The sequence below is a fragment of the Plectropomus leopardus genome, chromosome 10 (genome assembly GCF_026936395.1).
Source record: "Plectropomus leopardus strain MGB_pleo_1.0 chromosome 10, ASM2693639v1, whole genome shotgun sequence".
Taxonomy (NCBI): Eukaryota; Metazoa; Chordata; class Actinopteri; order Perciformes; family Serranidae; genus Plectropomus; species Plectropomus leopardus.
In genome coordinates, this window is record NC_142185.1 from 31,571,952 (window position 1) to 31,594,720 (window position 22,769).

The following is a 22,769-nucleotide window of genomic DNA, read 5'->3' on the forward strand; positions in this document are numbered from 1 at the left end:
GTCTGAAAGTAGACTGTTGTAGTTGGAACAAATTAACTAAATTAACTGAAGTGGTCATCCCCTCCCTCTATTGGGAAACTCTGCCGCTTTGTGTCTGCAGAGCACCTATGCTGACATAATTAATATTTGGAGTAAAATATACCTGTAGGAGGGTGGACAGTGCTTTGTTTTCTGTGACTGTTTCCAACATGGCTCTCACAAACTTTCTCATTTTACAGCTCAACAGTACACTAAATTATGTTTCTGATAACATTTGACAGTTTGATCACAGTTCACCAGGAGTGATTGACAGCTGTGTGAGAGACTTCACAGCTCTGATTGGATGTCGGTTTGATTTTTATGCCTCCATGCTGGTGACAGCCTCGCCCGTATATCCGTCCCGTTCTCATGAATGCAATATCTCAAGAAAACCTTGAAGAAATTTCTGCATATTTGGCATAAATTACCACTTGGACTCAATGAGTTTTTGGTTGTCAAAGGTCCAAGGTCAAGGTCGCCATGACCTTGAATCTGCCTCATTCTTGCGAAAACGATATCTCAAGAGCACCTTGAAGGAATTTTCCAATTTGGCACAAATGTTTACTAGGACACAATGATGAACTGATTAGACTTTGGTTGTCAAAGCTCAAGTGCACCATGACATTGCATTTGTCTCATTCTCATGTATGCCATAAAACAAGAACACCTCAAAGGACTTTCTATAAATTTGGCACAAATGTTCACTTTGAGTTGAGGATAAAGTGATAAGAACTTGGTGGTCAAAGGTCAAATGTGAAAGTCTATGTGACCTTGTTTGTTTTATTGTTGTGACTGCGATATCTCAAGAATGCCTTGAGGAACTTTTCCAAATTAAGCAAAACATTCACTTGAGCAACAATGAACCAATCAGATTTCATTTGGTCAAAGGTCAAGGTTACTGGGACCTTGCATCCATCTCATCCTGGTGAATGAATATTGAAGAGATAGAAAAGTTTTGATTGTGCGTTCTTCTGTGAAGTAAGAGTGAAGAGAGATTGTTTGTATTTCCCCCCAAACAAAATTAGAAAAAAGGTGATCAGAGGACAAAAACTGTCAGAGAACCACCTCATTTTTTAATCTCATTGATACATTTATTTGCGGTCAACGGGCTGAAAAATCTGCTGACTTGTTCCGGCATAAAGCCTTCATCTGGACATTGTATGCACTGTGAGGACAAGGAGAAAAAAATGTTGAGGGTTTTGAGAGTGGTTAAGAGAGGCGTTGAAATTTTGATTTGTGTGTGAGAGAGTGGGATTGTAAAGAAGAGAAAAGTGTGTGTGTTGTGAGGGTGACGAGTGAGAAAAGTTTCGCTGGGGAGAGTGGAAGGAGTATAAAAGAGAGGGTTGTTCTTGATGAGCTAAGGAAAAAGCATGTTGTGGGTGTGTTTAGGTGACTTGAATAGGGACAGGAAGTGTTGCGGCTGCGTGGGGAGAAAGTGTGTGTTGTGGGTTTGTGAAGAAACTTGTTGTGGGTGTAGAGAAAGTCTTTAAATAAGGAGACTGTGTGTTGTTGGGGTGTGGAGGCAGAGAATTGTTTTCAGAACAGTGTGATTGTGTTGTTGGTTTAGACAAAGTTTTAAATCAGAGGAAAGTGTGTTGTGAAGACAAGGTTTGACAGCGTCTTGTAAGGATTAAGAGGAAAGTGTGTGAGAAGTTTTTGAGATTTACAGCAGCAGAGAGACAGTCTTGCTTCGGTCTTGAAAAGCAGTCAGGACGAGAGCCAAAGTGATTGGCTGAGGAAGCAGAGGGAGTGTTTCAGGGCAGTAAGGCGTCTCGAGGACGTCTTGCAGAGGAGTGGACAAAGAGGCAGAGCAATGCACGCTGTCTGGATTGGCTGTGGTGAGAGTGTGTCTTGTGTGTTTAAGATCTTGTGAGGAAGCAGAGAAGAGAAATCTGAGTGTGCACAAGGAAGGGGAGTGCTGGTAGGAAGGAGAGGTGAAGAAGAGGACAAGAAGGGAAGAGGGCGAGTCAGAGGGTAAAGAGCGGAGCAAGGGAAAGGAGGTGAGGACAAGAGGGTGAGAGAGAAGTTTCTTTGTGGCTGAGGAAGAGCTGACGAGGGAGAAAGAGAAGAAAACAAAGAGGGGAGGGTGAGAAATATTGTGGGCTGAAGATTGACAGGATTAATGAGAGGGAGAGTAACAAGTGACTTAACAAGTTTCTGCCACCAGCTGAACCAAAGACAGAAATACTCATTGAGAGGTTAGTGACACAATCTGGTGGGTTGTTTTTTGTTTTTTTTTTTGTTTGCGTGCTCCTCCTTCTCCCTCTTCCTCCTCCTCTTCTTCATGCTGTTGTTGGCCTTAACTGGCGGCGGGTCACTGGGGCGCCACTACATCGCCATGTTCGAGGCCACGCAGAACGTCACGCTCAAGCCTACAGAGTCCTGGAGGGAAGCGCTGCTGGACACACGCGTCATGGACCTCTTCTTCACAGTGAGTACCACGTCCATCACTGATGTCTTTATCTGCTTTAGAGAATCTGCAGGTTATGAAAAGTTTAAATTAATTAGTTTGCACCTTTTTAAAATTCTTAAAACTTGCTGACGTGTGCAGTTTTGAGGTTTGAAGCTTAGTTTGAAACTGTACTGGTCATGTTAGTGTTAAAATCTTGTCTTTATTTGCTTATGGCAGTGATACTCAATTCATGCGCCAAATCCCAAATCTGGCCCCAGATAGGGTGCCGTATAGCCCCTTAACTATTTACTAATTTACAAACTAAAGGGATTCACACTGGGAATAGTTTTTGTACTTTTAGAATACATAAGTTGCTAGAGTGCAGAAAACAGCATCAAAATGGACCTTTTTTTAATCGAAAAAAGTGCCGGTGGAGGATCCCCCATACCCCCCGACAGAGGCCCTAGCTAAACCTCTAATATCCAAAAGTCCTAGAGGTGTCCAAAAATCCTGGAAACATCCTTAAATCCTAGAAACATCCTTAAATCCTAGAAATGTACTGAATTCTAGAAATGTCCTAAAATTCTACTCACAGACAAAAATCCTAGAAACATCATAAAATTCTAGATATATCCTAAAGTCCTGGAAATATCCTAGATGTGTCCTGAAATCCTATAAACGTCCTAAAATCCTGTACACGTCCTAAAATTCTAGAAACAGCCAAAAGTCCTAGAAACACTTTTGAAATCCTTGAAATATCCTAAAATGCTAGAGATATGTCCTAAAGTCCGAGAGATGTCTTGAAATCCTAGAAACGTCTTGAAAATCATACAAACGTCCTAAAATCCTAGAAACATGTATAGGGCTGCGCTGACTGGCCCCTGGCCTCCTGTCATTTTGTAAAAGTGGCCCAGAAGCAAAGGAAGCTGTGTATCCCTGGTGTACTGCGTAATGAAATATTAACCTGCAGATGTCTCGCTCTCTGATGTACTTTATTATGTCAATGAATCTGCATCTGTCTGTTTTCCATCCATCCATATCGGTCTGTCTGGGAGGTCTCTGTTCAGGTTTTCATCCAAAGTTGAGCGCTCTCTGTCTCACACATTTCCACTGAAGCTCTTGTGCCTCTCTTTTTTACCCTTTCTTCTTCTTCAGTTTTTCCCCTGACCTCTACATGGTGGTTTATTTATGATAAACAAAGCGAGACAGTTTGCCTTTTCATGTTGGGCAAAGAAATCTAACTTGACCTCGTCTGTTTGGCGCATGTGAAGTTTTTACTGCTTTCGTGGTTTTTTTTCGGACGCACCATTAGGTAGATTTATGGGTGCTTTGCAGTGGGGTCGTGTTATTGTGTAACCGTCCAGAGGACCGCCCCGTGAAGTAAATGTGTATTTTTGTGCAGTGACTTGTGTGTTTTAAGAGGCGGCCCACGCTGGCTAAAGCAAACGGTGTGGAAGAGAAGTGTGGAACAAACTGGTCAGCTCCTCTTCCATTTCAGCATCCATTCAAACCTCCAGGCTGCCCATCGCCAAATACTGCTCCACTGCTCAGCCTGTCTGCTGACCCGCTGTCAAATACTGCCCCCGTTTCTTTAGCCTCTACCTGCTGCCACCTGCTTCACTACCACAACCTCTGCAGCTACACCATGTCACTGCTTCACTAACTCTGTCTGTCAACTGTGGACAATCATACTGGTCCTCTCACTTAACTGTGTGGGCTAAATGGAGAATCTGTAGGTGATGGGACAAGATTTTTTAGTTTCCATTGGTAGTCCGAGTTGTGTTGACCACTCACGTTTGAATGACGATAAATTTATGACCTAAATTTAATCTCTGACGACGAGCTAGCTTTATATTAGCTTTTTTAAAATGTATTTACATTTCTATGCAGATATGTGTTAGTAGAGATTAGCTGAAATGAGGAAGAAGAAGAAGTCTTGGCTCACACATCTTCAAGCTACACTGCATCAGCCCGAATTACTGATCCTCGCCCTTGGATGATTTATCGTCACGAGGTCCAGCTGATGGGTCTGAGATTGATCCAGAGCAGTGATACTCAATTTACGGTCTGCGGACCAAATCTGGCCCAGATACAGTGCCAAGTGGCCACCCAACCATTTTCTAATTCAACATAAATAATAAAGTGACTGGAATGTTTTTTTTAACTTTTAGTATACATTAGGTCCAAAAACATGCTTAAATCATAGAAATGTCCAAGGACTCTTTTAATTTAAGGAAGTTTCTCTCATTTAAGAATGTTTCTAGGATTTTAGGACATTTCTTGGACTTTCGGCCATATCTAGGATTCAAGGACATTTCGGGGCTTTTTGGATGTTTCTAAGATTTTTGGACAGTTCTTGGAATTTAGACCATTTCAAGGATTTTAGGACGTTTCTAAGATTTCAGGGTGTTTCTAGGATTGTGGGACATTTCTAGAATTTTAGGACTTTTATTGGATTTCGGGACGTTTCTAGGAAGGTGAGAATGATTGTTGTGAATCCTCAGGTGTCTTTACATTATTTCTGTTTAAAATTGTGTTTTGTTTTTTGCTGATTGGTCAACCCTGTTGAAAGTTTTAGGACATTTCTTCTTTGGTTATAGTTATTACCATGGTGCAGCTGTTCAAAGTGAAAATAATCATGTATTTGTTACCACATGTGAATGAGTTTCTGTTTTGATTAAGCATTCTTTTGAATGTAAAAAACAAACATTTTTTCCAACATTAGTTGTGTTTTGTTGTCTGCAGATGCTTGTTTGTAGTTTGTTCCATCACGACGCCCGATAATCAGCGCTCACTGACAGTCCTGAAAAGTTTTTGGTTTGATTGTTGCAACTTAATTCACAAAGCAATCACAAATAACTGTAATTGGCTTCTTAAGCAGCGACTGTAATCAGAGGTTTGTTGCAAAGAGCACGAACAGGCCTAATCAAGGATTTGATTGGCCGGCCGCAGCAGTTTGGCATGAATAAAAATGTTTGCCATTTTTCGGTGGGTTCTCTTTGCTGCTGGAATCTGCAGGATGTGTTTTGTGTTGGTTTCAGTTTTCAGGCCTCCGGTCTCATCTCTCGCTCTGGTATTTCTAGTAGCTCAACTGTTTGTTGTTGTAAGGCTGCTGTGGCTCTGTCAGCTGTCTCCATGTGTGTGTGCGTGCATGTGTGTGTGTGTGTGTGTGTTACAGCATCCTCCTGGTAGTGTTGTGTGCATTTTTGTGTGTGTTGGCCACATATCTGTCTCTGTGGGATTGTGTCAATTTGAGTCTGTAGCGTGTGTGTTTGTGTACGCTCTGCATGGATCTGTGTTGTGCCTGTGTGTTTCCATGTTGTGTGTGTGTGTGTGTGTGTGTGTGTGTGTGTTTACTCAATTTAATGGGGTCCTCTGCTGTCTCAGCTGCTGTGTCTCCTCAGCTGTGAGGGGTAACAGGCTGGACAGGGTAAGTGTGTGTGTGTCTGAGGAGGGGGTACTCAGAGACACGCGCCATCAGGGTCACAGTCCACAACAGACCGGTGGCAGGATTAGAGCCCGGCCCCAGGATTAGGGGCCCCTGTTAACAACCGCAGTAACCCACCCATCACACAGACACACACACACGTCAGCCTGTTGAGGGGCTCAGGCTGTGAGTCTTGGTCCCTCTGTGGGTGGGTGTCTGTCAGTCTCCCATTAACTGGCTCCAGGGCTCCGTCACTGATCAGGGCTGTGAGCATAAAGCAGCCTGCTCATCTCATCACGCTTATTTTTTCACTCCTATTATTCGGGTTCATTATCACATTTTTGGTAGTGTTTGTTGGTGTCCGCAGCTAATATGGCAGACTACTGGACCAATCAGCCTAATATTTTGTGCGCACATTTAAGACTCTATGCTCAAGGATCTCCTGTGGCTGGGTGCTTTAAATCGTCATTGACTGCTGACTGCAGCTGGTTGGGGCTGCAAGTTTTCTATAAATTGTCTTGGCAAGAAACAAGGCTTACTGTCTGTTGCAGGCTACATTTTAGCCCTCATCATGGCTCAAAAACTGACATCCATGCAAGAGTTTGGACTCATTTGAACCTGAACGACTACAGGATAATTTCATACCAGAAATTGGTTGTGATCCACTTAAGTTAGGCATGATATGAGATGAATATATCTCCGTATTTGTTTTCTTCGCAGCTATCTTGACTGTACGGGGCCCTGTCCCCCCAAAGTATTTTTTCCCAGCTAAAAATGCCAGGCACTCCTCAGGAAACGCCCAGCTGGAAGCGTTTGAGAGTGCTTTGGCGGCGCAGCGTTTGTTCAGCTGAGAAGCTTTTGCTGCGTCTGGTTGCTATGATACAGAATATCTGTGGAAGTAATGTCAGCACAAGGTAGACACCTTGCTTTGGATAAGAGGAAGGCTGAAGCGTGCAGGGAGAAAGGAAGGACTCGCTGCTCTGTGTAGGTTCATGAGAAGAAACATAATATATGCACAGTATAGTAACATATTTGTCCTCCATTGTTGTTTTTGTTGTTCAGTACTTGCTCATGTCAGATGTAATGGTTTTTCCTCACAACATTTGTCCTTCCTCCGCTGTGATTGAACGGCTGAAGTGACAGTCAATGAGACAGATGAGCACAGTGTTTTTATTCAAAGTTAAACATTGTTCGCTTTGACTGCTCTGAAAATATCTGCCACAGTGGTAGTGCTCAGAGCAAAATTCACACTAATGACAGTTTGTAGCACAGTTTAAATATGTTTTGCTCCCATTGCAAAGCATTTAGAAGATACACTGACCCCAGAAAAAAAGCGCTTTAGTGGAGACAGAAGCGCGAGGTCAGAGGATGCAGATTTTTTGACGAAGCGTACCGAGTGGTTAAATTTCACTGTCACTGCAGCTGATGTTCTGCTGCTTCATCTGTGCCAACAGTATACGCTGTGCTCCCGGAGTGTGTTACTATGAACACGTGAAGATTGTAAGTGAATGTGTGGGAAACACTGATTTGTGTATCCGCGCGGTGATAAGGATACAGAAATCTGGCACAGTAGTTTTTCCTGTTATTCTGCTGACAAACCAACTTAAAACACAACCTCATTGGTGGAGGTGATAAAACCAAGTTGCAATAAACTAGAGCCTTCCTGTACTCAGCAGGATAACAAAAAAAACATGCTACACTGGGCAAAGATTTTACACCAGCCCTTTGGAACAAAAGTTTAGGATCCTATAATTATCCAAACATTTTAGTTTTTGTATATCAGACATGATTGACATCACAAGGAGGGCTCAGGTCAGTCCAAAACCGATGAGATAACTCCAGAGCCATTATTGATGGTTACTGGTCCCCACGAGGCCTGAGGTCAGGTTCTCCAAGCATATATTTTAAAAATCAGCTCAATAATTATCCAGTTTGTCACAGACATTTTGCTGCTGATGACATGTTTAATCTGATGCTTAAAGTGTCATTCTGTGTCCTGAGGTTTTTGTGGAAAAGGATTCATCTCTTTTCCACTTCAGCCGGTGACAGCTGCGACTCTGAGATTCAGAGATGGAGTGATTGAAGGTGGATGAATGACAGAGTTGAGAAAATAAGAAAAGAACGAGGGTAGCGGTGAGAGAAAGCAAGGAGAAAATGAAGGAAGAGGTGAAGGAATAGAAAGGGGTTTATCATTTTTACAGGGGAGACAAAGAAAAGAAATGGCACAGAGAAAGACAATTTGGACAGAGAGTGAAACGTGGATGCAATTTGCAGGAGCGTGAGAGAGGTTTGGGGATAAATTGGCCATGGCAGATTGAAAAGGAAGAAGACCCCGGTGATTGTTGGCCTCCTTCAAAATAAACACGCTCCACTTTTTTTGATTTAACACCTCGTGACCACAGTGCACACTTTGACTCCTACAACAAAAAAAGAAAAATAAGAAAAGGAGAGTGCACACGCAGGGTGAAGCGTCTGTAATTTTGGCCTCAGCTGTGTGTTTTTCTCTGTTTTGTGTTTCTGAGTTTTAAGTTTCTGTTTGGATCTGAGTGATTAGAGAGCGGCATCAAATTGTGATTATGTACCCACATGTAAACACACACACGTCCAAGACTTTCGGATGCATCTGGTTTATTTCATCGCATTGAATTGAAACACACACACTACAATAACACCACCACACTAACAACGGTCATGCACATCCACCTTTAAATACCATAAATGTTCTTATTCAAACACAGACACAAAAATACATTGTTTTTTATGCAGAATTGCTTTTTTATTTCTGCAGATGCACATCTTCAGACTTACTGACATGAACAGACACTTCAGTGCACACAGACACACGTTTGTACGACCTTAACAATCATAACTACGCGCCTAAAGCTGTAGTTATAGTTGTGCATGAAGTGGTGATGCTGTAGCTTCTAGGACTGTTAATTGGTCAAAACTTCTCCAGACAAACGACAGCTGCATTCGATCCTTTTCCTTTTTGTACTCAAATCTAGAGAGGGACGATTTAGAGGAGAAGCTGTTGCATAGATGAGTGAAAGCAGACTTTCTTTTGGCTCAGTGGAAAGTTGATGAAGTGGACATGGAGCTCCATGGCCAGCCTCCAGATTTTGAGGCGCTTTGTTGTACCGCCTCCTCTCTAAACTGAGCATTCTCACCCAGATGTGCTCTTGGGTACCAAATTCTGGCCCTGCTTAATTCAATGTGAAACAGTACTTGGTGATATTAATGTAATTTGCTCTGTACCATTTAAAGTATTGAGTTTTGTATTCTACTCTAAAGCTGCGTTTCCATCAAAAGCTTTTGGTATAGTACTTTTAGAACCAAAAGTAACCCCTAAAAACATTTACCTAGATCTGCTTAGCGTCTCCACCACAGACAGTGCTCTTACATGTGGCCGTTGTTGTTGTCATCAAGTGCTGTGATACAGAATGAAATCCAATCCCTGTTTATTGTCCACAGAACGGGGCTGCAGGCCGACATTTTCAGAATCAAAAAGAGCAGCCTGGAGTGGAGTGGTCTCTCTTAATGGGTTATTTCAAAAATAGCAGGTTTGTGTATTGACTCCCTGATAGGCAAGAGTAGGGGTTTAGTGCTGCTAGGATGCACAGAAACGACCTCCAAGGGCTTTTTTTTTCTCCAGGAGATAATTAAAATAAATTCAGTTCACATAATCCGGTCACAATTAATATACATTTTTTAAACGCTTGAATATCTACTCATTATTTCTAAGTGTATGTCATCCAAGAGAGACAATATAAACAGATGAAGTGGTCAAAGTTGTCATATTGCAATTAAAGGTGTGTTTCAGCTTCTCACAATGGAAATAAAAGAAATGTGTACTGAACTGATCGACCTGCTTAGTGGAAACACAGCTTAATGTCAGCTCCAGTAAAACCACAGAGGGACTAAAGAACTATAATTCATAAACTTTTTTGGTGCTTTTTAGAAGCATTGTTGCATAAACGTGATACAATAATTTTCCAGTATTTCATTCAATAGATTAGTCAAAACAGGCACTAAAATTATTATTTTTTTAAACCTATAAATAGTTTCTCAACTTAATTTCCAGAAGATGCACTGTATCATACGTCATGCAGTGTCCTCACAAAGATAGAAGTACGAGAGCACACAGAGTAAAGCATTTCGTGTTTAGCCAGTAAACACAATCAGTGTGGAGTGCAGCGACTGATGAGGCTGCAGCAGAGGCTGATTCTCCTCTGACTTGGCCTGCAGGCAGACAGTAACCCAATCTGAGAGAGGGAGAGAGGGTGATGGTGGAAAAGAGCGAGCGAAAGACAATAAGTTGGAAGCACAGTGTTGATTTGAAAAAACAGAAAGATGAGCCTCTGAGCCCCCCGAGGTAACAGACACCGGGCTTTGTCTCCTTCTATAAATATCATTCCTCATTCTCCCCTCTCCTCTCTTTCCCTCTCCTCCTCCTCCTCCTCCTCCTCCTCCTCCTCTTTGCCTCGCTCTCTCTTCATCCTCTTTCCTTCACCCTCACCTCATTGTCTACCTGCCTTTCTCCGTCCTTCAGTTTTCTCTCATTATAGCTCATTTTCTTTCTCTTCGCTTCGGCTCTTTTCCTCATTACTTATTGCCCTTTCTTTTCTGCCCAATTATGTTCTTTCTCCTTGATATGGCTCGGTATCGAGCCCCAATACTTCTTTGGCAGAGACCAAAATGTGACTGCGTTGAGGTTTAACAGAATTTTAATGAATCTGAATCCGATATCAGATCTTTTTTTCAAATCCTTATCTCTTCAAATCCCTTATCAAATGTATTGAGGTTTAGCGTTCAACATTTCTAAGTAATTACAGTTGTAGATAACCAAACTCAAATGATCATTTCATCTGTAATCAGATATTTTTTGTTTGGCTGAGAGAGTGAAAACTCTGCAGCTTTGAATTGAAGTTTAAAGGGTCAGCTCACCCCAAAATAAGAAATTTGTCTGTGACACATTTTTTCCTCTTAACAGCAGTGTTATTTGTCATTCTATATAGTTTTGGTGTAAGTTGCCAGTGTTGGAGATATCGCCTGTAGAGATGCAAAAAAATGAAGAAAACACATTCAAAGACTCAACGGTAATGTCTCTCTCCAGAAATCATGACCCGATTACTCAAGATAACCCACAGACCTTGTTGTGAGCAGTTTCTACTTAACAACATCCACCAACCATATCACTGTGCAGAAGGAAGCGTGCATCTACTCATGGACGAGAGACTTGTGCTCTTGATAGGGCGGTGTGCAAACATAACTGGCATCCTCCTGGGCTGTAGCGTTAGCTAGGTCCCTGTTGCTAGGTGATTTAGCACTAGATGCATGCTTGAATTTGGCCAGCCGACTCGTCAGCGTCAGGTGTCACGGGGGGCTACTGGAAAGCTCGCTGATATGACAGGAAGTCAGGGCTGTCTGGCTGCATTCTGCAACCGCTGACAGGGTATCCGTGTCCGGAGCTGCTGCGTGCTCTCCTCCTCATAAGATGGTCCGTAGCAGCGAGCAGTAGGGCTGGATGATATGGCCTAAAAATAAAATCTCCAGTTTTTTTCATACCAACCGCGATTTACGATTTTAATTTTTTTTTTCACTCTTAAAAACAAACTATAAATGAAAAAATTGACACAAAATAAGTTTTGCTTTGATTTAAGCAATAGAAATTAACAAAGGCAAACTGAAAAATGTAGGGGGCTTCAGGTCAGTACTGCATATTGTACTGTTTTGCAGTTGAAACAGAGGGTATTGAAATCATTTCTGGAATCATACAACCGTCATTCAACATTAGTTTCATGTTAAGAAATAATGTTATTCGTTGTGTTCAAATTACTGGACTGTAGGTCTGTTGTAGTGGAGTCAGACGACATCCCCTCCTGCTCTATAGCGATCTTTTCACACGTACAGTTGTACAGACGAGGCTGAGCAACTTCATCAAAATACTTGCGTCTTGATTGCACAAACCTGGGGTTGATAGTTTTCAGAATGAGGATAAATTCAGGCTTTTCCACTGTGTATATGGGCACCGTATCTTTCAGTAACAGCTCTGCAGCACCCAGTAACGCCAAAATAAAACTGCCTCTACCCCGCTTCAAAATCATCTCTTACTTATTTTTTGATTTTTTACACTTCCTGATAATATCAGAATATTTTCACTTGTACAATGTTTTATTTAGGTTTCATTCGTGTACGGCTACTTGGGGTTTAGACAACATTTAACATTTGAGAGTCAGAATCAGGAATATTTTATTGATCCCTGGGGTGAAATTGTGGATCATTACAGTCGCTCTGATGTCAAGCATAGAATTAAGAGAGTAGAAATAAGTACCAGCACAAAGTATGTAAAAATACAAAATAGAAATACAGCAATTATAAGAAAAAAATCGCACTAGTAAGTGAATGTTTAAAATTATGTAATGTGTAGTGGGCTAAGAGTGTAAAGTGTGTAAAAATATAAAACTATGAGCTTCATGCTACAATAAAATGTATAAAACCAGTTTGTATAATTAGAAGTAGCACATACTATATGTATGATGCAACAATTTACAACATTATATACAAAAGTAAGAAGAACATGGCTTATTTGTTAAACGGAAAAAAAAAGTCCAGTCCCTCGTCAGAGCAAACATAATAAGCACCAAATTAGCAACTATGACAACACCAACACGTTACTGATACTAAATCCATTGATTAATCAGTGTGCAAAATCTGCTGTCATCTGAGCTGCATGCCCAAAATGTTCCATATTGTTGTATCTTGTTCTCTCTCCCTCCATCCATCCCACTCCCCGCATACTGACACACACACATGCTGTGTCTCTCTAACTATAGTCAGACTCAAGGCGACTGACATTACTGGCATCGCACGGATCATTCGCTGGTGCAGCTGCTTTTTCAGAGCTCGCGCTGTTCAATCCTTTGGCCTTGCACTACCTCTCCCACCCCTCCCTCCTTCCCTCTCTCTCTCTGTGGCTCACTCACCCGGCTCCCCCCTCCTCCTCCTCCTCCTCCTCCCCCTCCTCCTCCCCTCACTGAGCTCTTCCAGAGGATGACTTCACGCTCTGGAAGAGGGCAGCAGCAGCAGCAAAGACTACAGTGGCTACGCTACGTTAGCATCTGAGATCTCTTCCCAGCAGCGTGGCTTACGACCAACCAGGCACCCCAGCTGGAGAGCAGAGAGGGAGGAGAGGGGAGGAGGAGTTGGGGAGAGGCAGCAAGAAAGAATTTTGGGGAGGGAGGGAGTGAGAAGGGGAGAGGATTTGAGAGGAGGAAGAGGAAGAAGCAACAAGGAGAGGGAGGTTGAAAGTTTGATTGCTTCTGCGATGGGGCCATGCGCTGGCTCAGTGTGTGGAGCCGGTGAAGGAGCACTCACTGTGGATTTAAGAGGATGACAGTTCGAGAGACGGGAGGAGAAGAAGGAAGAGGAAAAGAGCTCGGACCAGCTGAGAGGAGAGCTCAGGGGAGGAAGGCAGTAGAGCTCCAGACGTCGGAGGAAACCCATGTTGCTGTGATGACTCGCAGTGTTGTTGCTGCTGCTGCTTCCTTATTGTAACGTCCGTCTGTGTGCACAGTTGAAACCAACAATGCCTCTTCTCTTGTCGGAGTGTGACAGCTCAGCACGGACAAACCCCCAAATCCCACAGCCGAGCAGGAGCTCGGAGCTGAGATGAGACTGAATCGAGGGAGTCTTTTTCCGTCAGGAGCCGAACGCCGTCCAGTCCGGGTTTGATTGAGGCTGTCTGCGGCGCTCAGACGAGCTCACAGATTGTTTGTTTGAGACCGGGGGGTCAGAGTGTCTGAGGAGACGGACGTGTTGAAAAATCAATTCGCCATTTCGCTTCGCCGCATCTTTACTGGGTGGTGGGTGACGCCAGTGAGTATTTAATCCTGACCGGTATCAGCTGAACTGTTTTGGAAAGTGGTGACAGGAGGACGAGGCAGGTTCACCTTTTCGTTTTCGGTCGACGACTTTTCTGTTTCAAGGTGTTGTTGTGCATGCTGTTTGTTTTGGTAAAGTTTCATTGACAGAAAGCATGAAAGTATCGACATTAGTGAACATTTGTAGATTGAATTTCCCGTCACACACACTGTTTAGGGGATTTGAATGGGGACTTAACATAAACAGACGTCTGCAGGGATTTAGAAATCTTAAACATCGAATTCAGATCAAATAAAAGCCCTCAAAGGTATTGAAAAGCCTTGAATATTATGTATAAATCCCTTGACTGTTTTTCATACCTGCCTTAGACGATAAGTTCTAACTTCTGTTGAGTGCAGCTGGGGGCTGTCAGGAGACTTCATACACCTAAACCAGGTGTCTGCAGGTCCTTGATGAGTCTTAAAATGTCTTAAATTCAGTTTTATAAATATTAGGCCTTAAAAGTCCTTAAAAAGTTTTTATTTTAAATTTTTGTGATCTTAATTACCATAAATCATTTTAATTAGATTAAGTTTAACTGACAAAAAGCATAAAAGTATCAACATTAATCAAGACTTGTAGATTCAATTTCCTTTCACACACACCATGTAGGGGATTAAACCTGAGACAAAATTTGATCAGTTATTTGAAGGGATTAAAAAGTCCTAAAGATTTCAGTTCAAATAAATTAAAAAATACTTGAATTTCATGCACACACCTTGACCTGCTGCAGATGATAACCTACGTTGTAACTTTTGTTGAATGTGGTTGTGAGCTGTCATAAGACGTTATACACCTAAACAAGGGTGTCTGCGGGTGCTTAAAATGTCTTAAATTCAAATTTATAATAGTAAGCCTTTAAAAGTCATTAAATAGTGTTAAACTGGAATTTTTGAGGTCTTGATTGCCACGAAAATGTTATGTAATTTAATTTAACCATATTTTAAATCCTTTTTATTAAGTTGAATCTAGCAGAGTGAAATTTCCTGCCTCTGATATCACAAACTTGAAAAAAATAATTAATAAGAAAATGTTTCCCTTAGTGAATATCCTAAAGTTTGTAGTTTATTCTCTTCCTAATGCTTTGGTTAATTACCACTATTGTATAGATTTTGTTAATTGTGTCCTTGCATTTGTTTAACTCTGGCACCTCTGGTTTCAGCCATGTTTTGTTATTTGCTACTCTTAAAATTCTTAAAAGATATGTACCAGTTTGCTAAGAGAGTAGCTGTGCTGTCCTGCCAAGTAATAATTGCTCAGGCACCATGAGTGAGCACTGAAAAATACTATCTATAACTTCACTTATTTCGGTCCAATATTGCTGAAAAAAGTTTGGTTCAGTTTTGGTTCATTTGAGGTGCAACTGCACTTGAATTTTATGTACAAAACTAAAAAAATTAAGTTTAAAGTTGAGACAAAAATTATAAATATGCATTAAATAATTTACTCAGAAATTCAATATTTAAATTGAAATGTTTAGAATCACATTTAAATTTAAATGAAATCACAAAATTAAATTTCTAACAGTAAATCCAAAATTCAAAACACAATATAAAAACTGAGACCTAGAGTCCAAAAGGTACCACAAATAATTCAACAAAGACTGACTTTTTTTTTTTTTAAATGGTCCACACAGTTTAATAGCAGGTACGTTACAAACAGACGGAGGAGCAAAGGAGACGCGTTTAAACGGCTTAATTGTAAAGTGTCCGTAAGTGTTGTTGCTGTTAATAGTTCGCTGCTCTGTAGGTGATCCTGACCTCTGACCCCCCTGTGGAGCCATCAGACCTGTTTTCTCAGACCACTTGGGGCAAAGCTGTCACCATCTCAAAAGGCTTTTTGAGCTTATTCTGATTTTTTTTCTTGATCTAGAAACACACCATCTCTGCTGCACTAGCATTTACAGACTTTTACTGAAAGCTTATTCTGCTGTTATTTTTAATATATAAGAAGCACTCTGGGAGAGAATATCAGATAGATGCTTTGCAGTCCTTCAGATTCAGACAACTTTATTTATCCCAGAAAGGCAGTTCAGTTTTACAATCTACCCAGAACATACACAAACTCACAGACAGAAACGAGCAGCAATCAGCAGTAGTATGTCAGAGAGATCAGTACACGGGCAAAAGATGCACACTGGCACCTCGTGAGGTCCCGTGCACACTGACTCTCACGAGGACCAGGCAGAATAAATAATAAATGCTTTGGTCCATAAGTTAGTAAATATAAATAGGACATTCTAAAGCATTGCACATTACTTAAATACATTCATAGAACATATGTATGGGCTTGTCAGCCATGTGAAGACACAGTTATAAACCACTGCAGGTGGTCATGAGAATCAGGGAGGGTTTGAGACTCTCAGTCAGACTGCATGACTTGCTCAGTGTAGCTTTCCCTCTATTAATCAGAAAGGGAAAAATGGAAATTCTTCTTGTTCTCATGTTGCAGGAGGGCAAGAAGAGGAGACCGAAATGATCTGTGCTTTTTCAGTAAATTGTTAAAAGTGACAGTATGCAGAAGTTTTCCACATGTGCTCATGCACTCTGTCACTTTCACCAGTGCACGCACTTCCAGTAATGTTCAGAAATCCAAAGCAGGTGCTGGTTGATTGAGAAATTTGATAATTTTCTTGATTAGATTAATCTTAAACCTTTTCTGTCTTTCGCCTTTTTTTCTTTGTTTTTTTCTTGTGCTGCTGCTGAAGAGAAAGAACTGACTTTCGGTGTTTTTAAACAATGACAATAACGCTTATCTCTATCCATACCTCAAAAAACAGAGACTAAAACGTATATTTCTCCTCTCATCTTGCAGGTACACAGGAAGATTCGGGAGGACTCGGACATGGCCCAGGACTCCCTGCAGTGCCTGGCCCAGCTGGCCTCCATGCATGGGCCCATCTTCCCCGACGAGAGCGCCCAGGTCTCCTACCTGGCCCACCTGGTGGAGGGCCTGCTCAGCATGATTAACGGGTCAGTGAGTCTCTGTGCTGGAAAACGTAACTTACAGTTTGTCGATGGCCCAGAACTTGTAGCAGCTTTTAACTTGAAAGTCTTATAGTTGTTCTGTTTGTACTCGTTGAAGTGTTTTTAGTCAAGCTAGCAGCTCTGTGGCTGGCAATTTTGGTCCGTCTATTGGTTGGTTGTTGGAGCTATTGTCCCATTTAAGTTCCATGTTTTCAAAGACATGGATGTAAACTGTGACACTTCTTCAGCAGCAGCTCTTCAACATGATGGACCTCATCAGGTCCAGACATGGGTCCCAGGTCCTGATCAAACGCTGAATGAGAAAGCCTGAGCGAAGCAGCGCTGATGAGAAAGATTATTGTGTTTATTGTGTTAAAGAAACAGAGGAGATGTAAAGAGGTGTAAAATGGATTTTGCACAATGTTTCCATGAACTATAACAACTTATTCAGGATGCTGTTTTGTCATTTTATGACCCGAACCGCCTGAAACCTGCAATATTTTCTAACAAGCTCACCCAAACCACCTGTGGGTCCACCCACACATCTCTACTTTCTACTGTTTCTATGTTACATTTTAAGGACTGAAGCAGTACAGAAGGGGATTTATCAGAGAAATGTGAGGTTGTGTGATGTTCAGTAGTTGTTTTCGTTAAAGAACGGGTCAAAAGTTTGTTTCGCATTTTCCATATTAAAACAAAACTAATATGCCGTATGCATGTGGACAGAGTTAATGGTCTTCCAGTGCATAATAGCTGTGAAAAGATCCCAAAATCCCAAAATCCACAATTCCAAAGGCAACAAAATTATTGAACCAAAAGTTCACAGCATGGACTGCTTGATTTCAAATGTTGTTTTCAAAGCAGCGTTTTGTTCATGTTGATACTAGCAGTCATTTAACTATTTTCACCACATCACGTTGATGTCTCTCGTGCTTTCTTTTGACAATTTGGCACGTGTTACGTTTGATAATCTGTAAAACCTTCCTGTAATTTCCCCTGCACTGACAGGTGAGGCTTTAGAAACAACAGATGGAACTAATTCAGACCTGCCCATTGAAAGCAGCTCCCCGGGGATGCAGAGGTTATTACACACCCGCTACACTAAAATAAATTAACTTTCCCTTTGCTAAATGAATCGCATTGTGCAGGGACCGATTAGAGGATAAAGAGCTAAAAAATCACATCAAGTCAGAGGACAAAACTTGGCCCAAAATGATAATAATGTTTACTACAGGCTGAATGTGTGCCTTTTGTGTCTAAATTTAATGCTTTCTACAACCTCTGCTGTTCATTTCGTGTAGCGTAGCATTCAGAAAGCAGGATCAGTGAGCACAGTTACGGTTATATTACCTTGGCTACGGTCTCAGTAGCAGTTTATCTCCCTCCAGCATCTCAAGGATTTCATGTTTCTAAAATTCAGAGACTCAACAAGTGATGGAGGCCAACGTCAGCAGGAGTGTGACTCATACAGTGCCATTTCTGCTTTATTTACAGGAAGTAATTGCTTGTTGAGTCTGTGTTTTTAATGGCCTCTGATTCCAGCATCTGTGCACACTCGATGGGAAACTGGCTGGAGAGGGAAGAGCTTGTCCTCCAGTTCAGTGACAAATACAGTTAACCAGGAACTCGTGTTTTCCCAGTTTCCTCTAAAACTGAATATAAGGGAAAGTGGATCAAATTATGCCTTGAGTGCCCTCAAAAAGATGAAGTTTATTCAACTTAGAGAGGAATATTCTGCTCTCACAACTACTCAGACGCTTAAATAGTAAATACTGAGTGTGTGTGTGTGTTTTAGTGTAGTAGCTGTCGTAGAAGTAGTGAGTAAAAGCAATCCGATAACTGTGGATCATCATGGCTCAAAACACTTTTTTTGTGTACATGCTGTGTTGGTGACCTTCGCATTTGTTTTTAACCTGCACCAAAAAATATTTGTCACCTTTATCTGCACAGAGGTTGTAAAAAAAAATGCCATAGCTGGATCCAACCAAATCACAATAATGTACAGTAAAACTACTTAATGTTTATCTACCAATATTAAATCAGTAGTATAATGAAAGTATTTGTTTAAAGAGCATCTTAAAATAAAATGTTGACTATAGTACCTTTAAGGAGATGTTCAAAAAGTGAAAAGATAATTAAAATAAAGCATAAACTAAAAACATATAATGCACATAAATGTAACTTTGAAGGAAACTCAACAGATGTCACAAAGTGCTTCACAATTAAAAACATCGAGACATGATATACAGACTATTTTCCAGAAAATGATTAAAAATGATGCACTTAATTTTGAAAATTGTAGTCATGGAAACATGTAATTGTGAAGAGTCCTATCTCATTCCAGTTATTTTGTCGTTTATTTTTGCGCCTCCACACCGGCGATAGCTGTGGCCGGAGGCATTATGTTTCCAGGGCTGTCAGTCCGTCCATCCGTCCTGTTCTTCATAACACGATATCTCAAGAACACCTTGAGGGAATTTCCTTAAATTTGGTAGAAATGTCCACAAGGACTGAGTGTTAAAGTGATTAGATTTTGTGGGTCATTGGTCAAAGGTCAAGGTCACTGTGACCTTCCATCCATTTTTATAGTTAACACAATATCTCAAGAACACCTGGAGGTAATTTCTTCATATTTGTGTTGACACAAATATTCACTTTGACTCAACAATGAACTGATGAATGAATATAACAAGAACAAGAGGTTCAAGGTTCAAACTGAGGCTGATTCATGTCTGAGATCAGAGTTTTCAAAAAGCTTTTGTTGTCTGTCTCAGTTGAATTTTTAGAGGTCTAAACTAAATCTTATTTTTCATTGCTGATAATATAAAACAAAAACACAAAGTTTGCTCTTCTTTCAGCATTACTGCATTTTCAAAACCCATAAAGCCTCAAAATGGCAATAGGTTTCCACTAGAATAAATTTTGTGTCTGCTCTGCCGTTCAGCTCAATTTATTTAGCTGAAGATCGTTTTACTAATCAATACTGACCGTGGGTGATCTGAGCAAAAGAAATACATGTACATCGTCCCCAATCTCAGCCTCAGAGCCAATTTTCATCAAAGCGTCCTGCAGTGGTGTCGTTCTGGACTTTTGAGTCAAGAGTGTGTAATCAGAGCTTCAGAAGGAAAGCAGCACTTGTCTTCAGCCTCCAATCTGCAGAAATAATCAAATCTTCACTCGAGGAATCAAAGAATGGTTACCAAAGTGACCTGCCGAAAAAATTCTAAGTTGCACTTGAGGTGATTCATGATGGGGACGGGTTTCACTGGTGTTATGGTTGAGCTGGTGTCTGAAGGTGTTTGTCGTCAAAGAGAGCGAGCCACAGGACCTCTCGTCTTGTTAACAGACGTCATGTAAAGAAAAAGAAGTTGTGATCTCGAGCAGCGAAACGACAAAGGGGTTTTGTCTGATTCTGTGGTCTTCCTCAGAGGCGGCTTTGGAGCACTGATTGTTCCAGTGTGCAGTTCAGGGGAGTCACAGTGTGTTTTAGGCTTCGGGAAGATGCATTAACAGAGATTACTGCTCTGTTTTTAGCAGCTTGGTGAGGCAGCGGCAGCCAGAGTCCGACACCAGCTTCAAATAATTAAAAGGGAAACACTCTCCCTTTTCTCACCTTGTAAAGCTGGAGTAAGCAAAGTAGAGCAAAGAACTTTCCTCCAGTTATCCTTGTTTTTGTTTGTTTTCTGTTGTCTTTTAGGGCTGCAACTGAAGATTATTATAAGATTATTATTATTGTCATCAAAGATTAATTGTTTGGTCTTTAAAATATACATTTACAAAACAGTTTGCTACTGTTACTGCACTTTTGTCCTCTGAATGAATTGTTGATTTTTTTTCTTCATTTTTTCCCTTTTCTTTCTTTCTTGATATATCTGGCGTCTGTTGGTAAGTAAGTAGTAAGTAAATGAAAATAGCAATGATTAGAAAAAATTGTCCATCACGATTTTCTAAAGGCCAAGGTGGCAGTCCAAATCACAAGGATATTTAGCTTATTATGTTATAAAATATAAAATATAATAATAATAATAATAATAATAATAATAATAATAATAATAAAGTTTATTTTTATAGCACTTATCAAAACCAACATTACAACGTGCTTTACACATAAAATCACAAAAAAAAACAGGGAAAAAAAAATAAAATGCAAAAAAATACATGTTAACACAGAGAAATACAGAGAAACACAGAGATAGAGAAATGGCAAATCTGCAAGTATGAGTAGTTTTAACCAGAGTGTAGTCTGTGTTTTTGCTTGGAAAAAAAGACAAAGATGAATCAGTTATCAAAAAAAGTTGGCTATTGATTTTGTGTTGATTGACCAATCGATTAGGTAAGAATCGATGTTGCTTTAGGAATAAAAGGCAGGAAGAAAAGATGATTTAATCTGTCTAAGGTCACTGTGACCTCACAAGAATTTTTTTTGGCTATAATTCAAGAATTGATCATTTGACTGCAGAATCGTAATTTTTCTGAACGTTACTCATAACTCCAGAAAAAAAGAGGAGACATTTGGTCCGATTTTGAATCAGTGGCACTAATCGCGGGTGTCCACCTTAATACTGCGCTGTATAGATCTGTGCTGCCAGGTGGAAAATGTGTGTGAGGGATCCATATTTTAGAGTTTGTCGCTTCTTTGCAGCAACATTTACGTTTGAAGCACTGTGTGGCTACACGAGCGTGGACACACATGGATGTAAACTGTCGCTTAGTTAGTGGAGGCATACGACTGTAAGGCGGTAATTCTGGTTAAATCATTACTTGACATTTGTCTTGTCACTTTGTGTGTTACATAAAGGAAAAAATGTTATAAGAGAGTATTTTTTAACAGAAATTGTGGTGTTCATGGGAACTCTGTGTTAGAGAGATGATCATCTAGAGTGAGTATTTTCAGTTTTTTTTGTGGGTGTGTCTGCAGTCACAGCGGTTCTGATCTGAATTAAGGGGCCACACTCACATATAAAGTATAAATAACTGAGACACACAGCAGCTTGTCAGATCATGTGATCCAGTGAGTAGGGGTCTCTCTCTTTTCTCTCACAGGCTGTCTCTCCCGCCCTCCCTCTCTCTTCCCTCCTCTCCTGCTCCGTCTGTAATCACCTATTCTTGGAGCTTTTTTCCAATTGCCTCATCGGAAAACCATGCAGAGAGGGATGGCCGATCTGCAATGATTGAACAGTTCTGCTCGCAATTTAACTCCATCTGATAGGGGTTAGCGAGGCCTCTCACACACAGTGTTCCTCTCCGGCTGCCTGTGGGAGAGAGGTGTGTCGGCTCAGACACAAACACAGCGTTAAGACTTTTTGCTTTTTTTGGTGCAGCAAGGGCAACAGAAACATGACAAAAATATACAGAAAAGTTCAGGAGTAGTGTTGGTTTTCATGGAATGGTTTTAGATGAGGGACTTTTCCTTGAGCGTCAGTAAAAAGGCAGTTTAGTCTTTGATCTCTAAACCTTTGCCACCCCCGCCCACCCACCATAGACCCATTTTTGTCTCCTTTTTTAAGGAGGGCAGGGGATTTTTATGGGGAGACAGCAGGTCAACATTATATGCCATAATAAAGTGATATACATCATGTGAAAGCTGTTAGGCTGAGGATTAATTTGAAGTGCAGCTCAGCCCTGTGTCAAGTTTTTATAGTCATAAATATCTAAAAACATTTTGTTTTGGTTAGATGCCGTCTTCAGACGTTACAATGGAAGTATGTGATGGTCATTCCCCCACCTCAATTATGTCTCATAAGTTGTTGCAGCAATTAACCCTAACCCTAACCCTAACCAGTAGTTACACAGATTTTGTGCTGAATTTAAGCATTTTTTACTACTAAAAAATGAACAAAAATAGTCAAATATACCTCTGAAATACCACGTTAAGACAACGAGATTGTGATTTGTGATCAAAAACTTAATAGATATTTGTATGATATTTTGTTTTTAGTTCGATCTTTATTTGACACAAATATTTGTGATATTGACGCGTCAGAAAAACAAAAGCTGACGCTGATGAAATGCTCTTTGTTAACTTTCAGCTTTTAATTGTTTGAAA

General features: G+C 40.8%; 1 protein-coding gene across 1 annotated transcript in view; it reads left to right on the top strand.

Annotated features, from left to right (window-relative positions):
- The window catches only part of xpo4 (exportin 4), a 69,367-nt gene that overhangs the window by 25,882 nt on the left and 20,716 nt on the right, over positions 1 to 22,769 (top strand). Inside the window, exons 7-8 of the mRNA XM_088083590.1 lie at positions 2,336 to 2,449; positions 16,572 to 16,729. Of these exons, the coding sequence (XP_087939716.1) occupies positions 2,336 to 2,449; positions 16,572 to 16,729 (272 nt within the window). The remainder of the gene's footprint in view (positions 1 to 2,335; positions 2,450 to 16,571; positions 16,730 to 22,769) is intronic.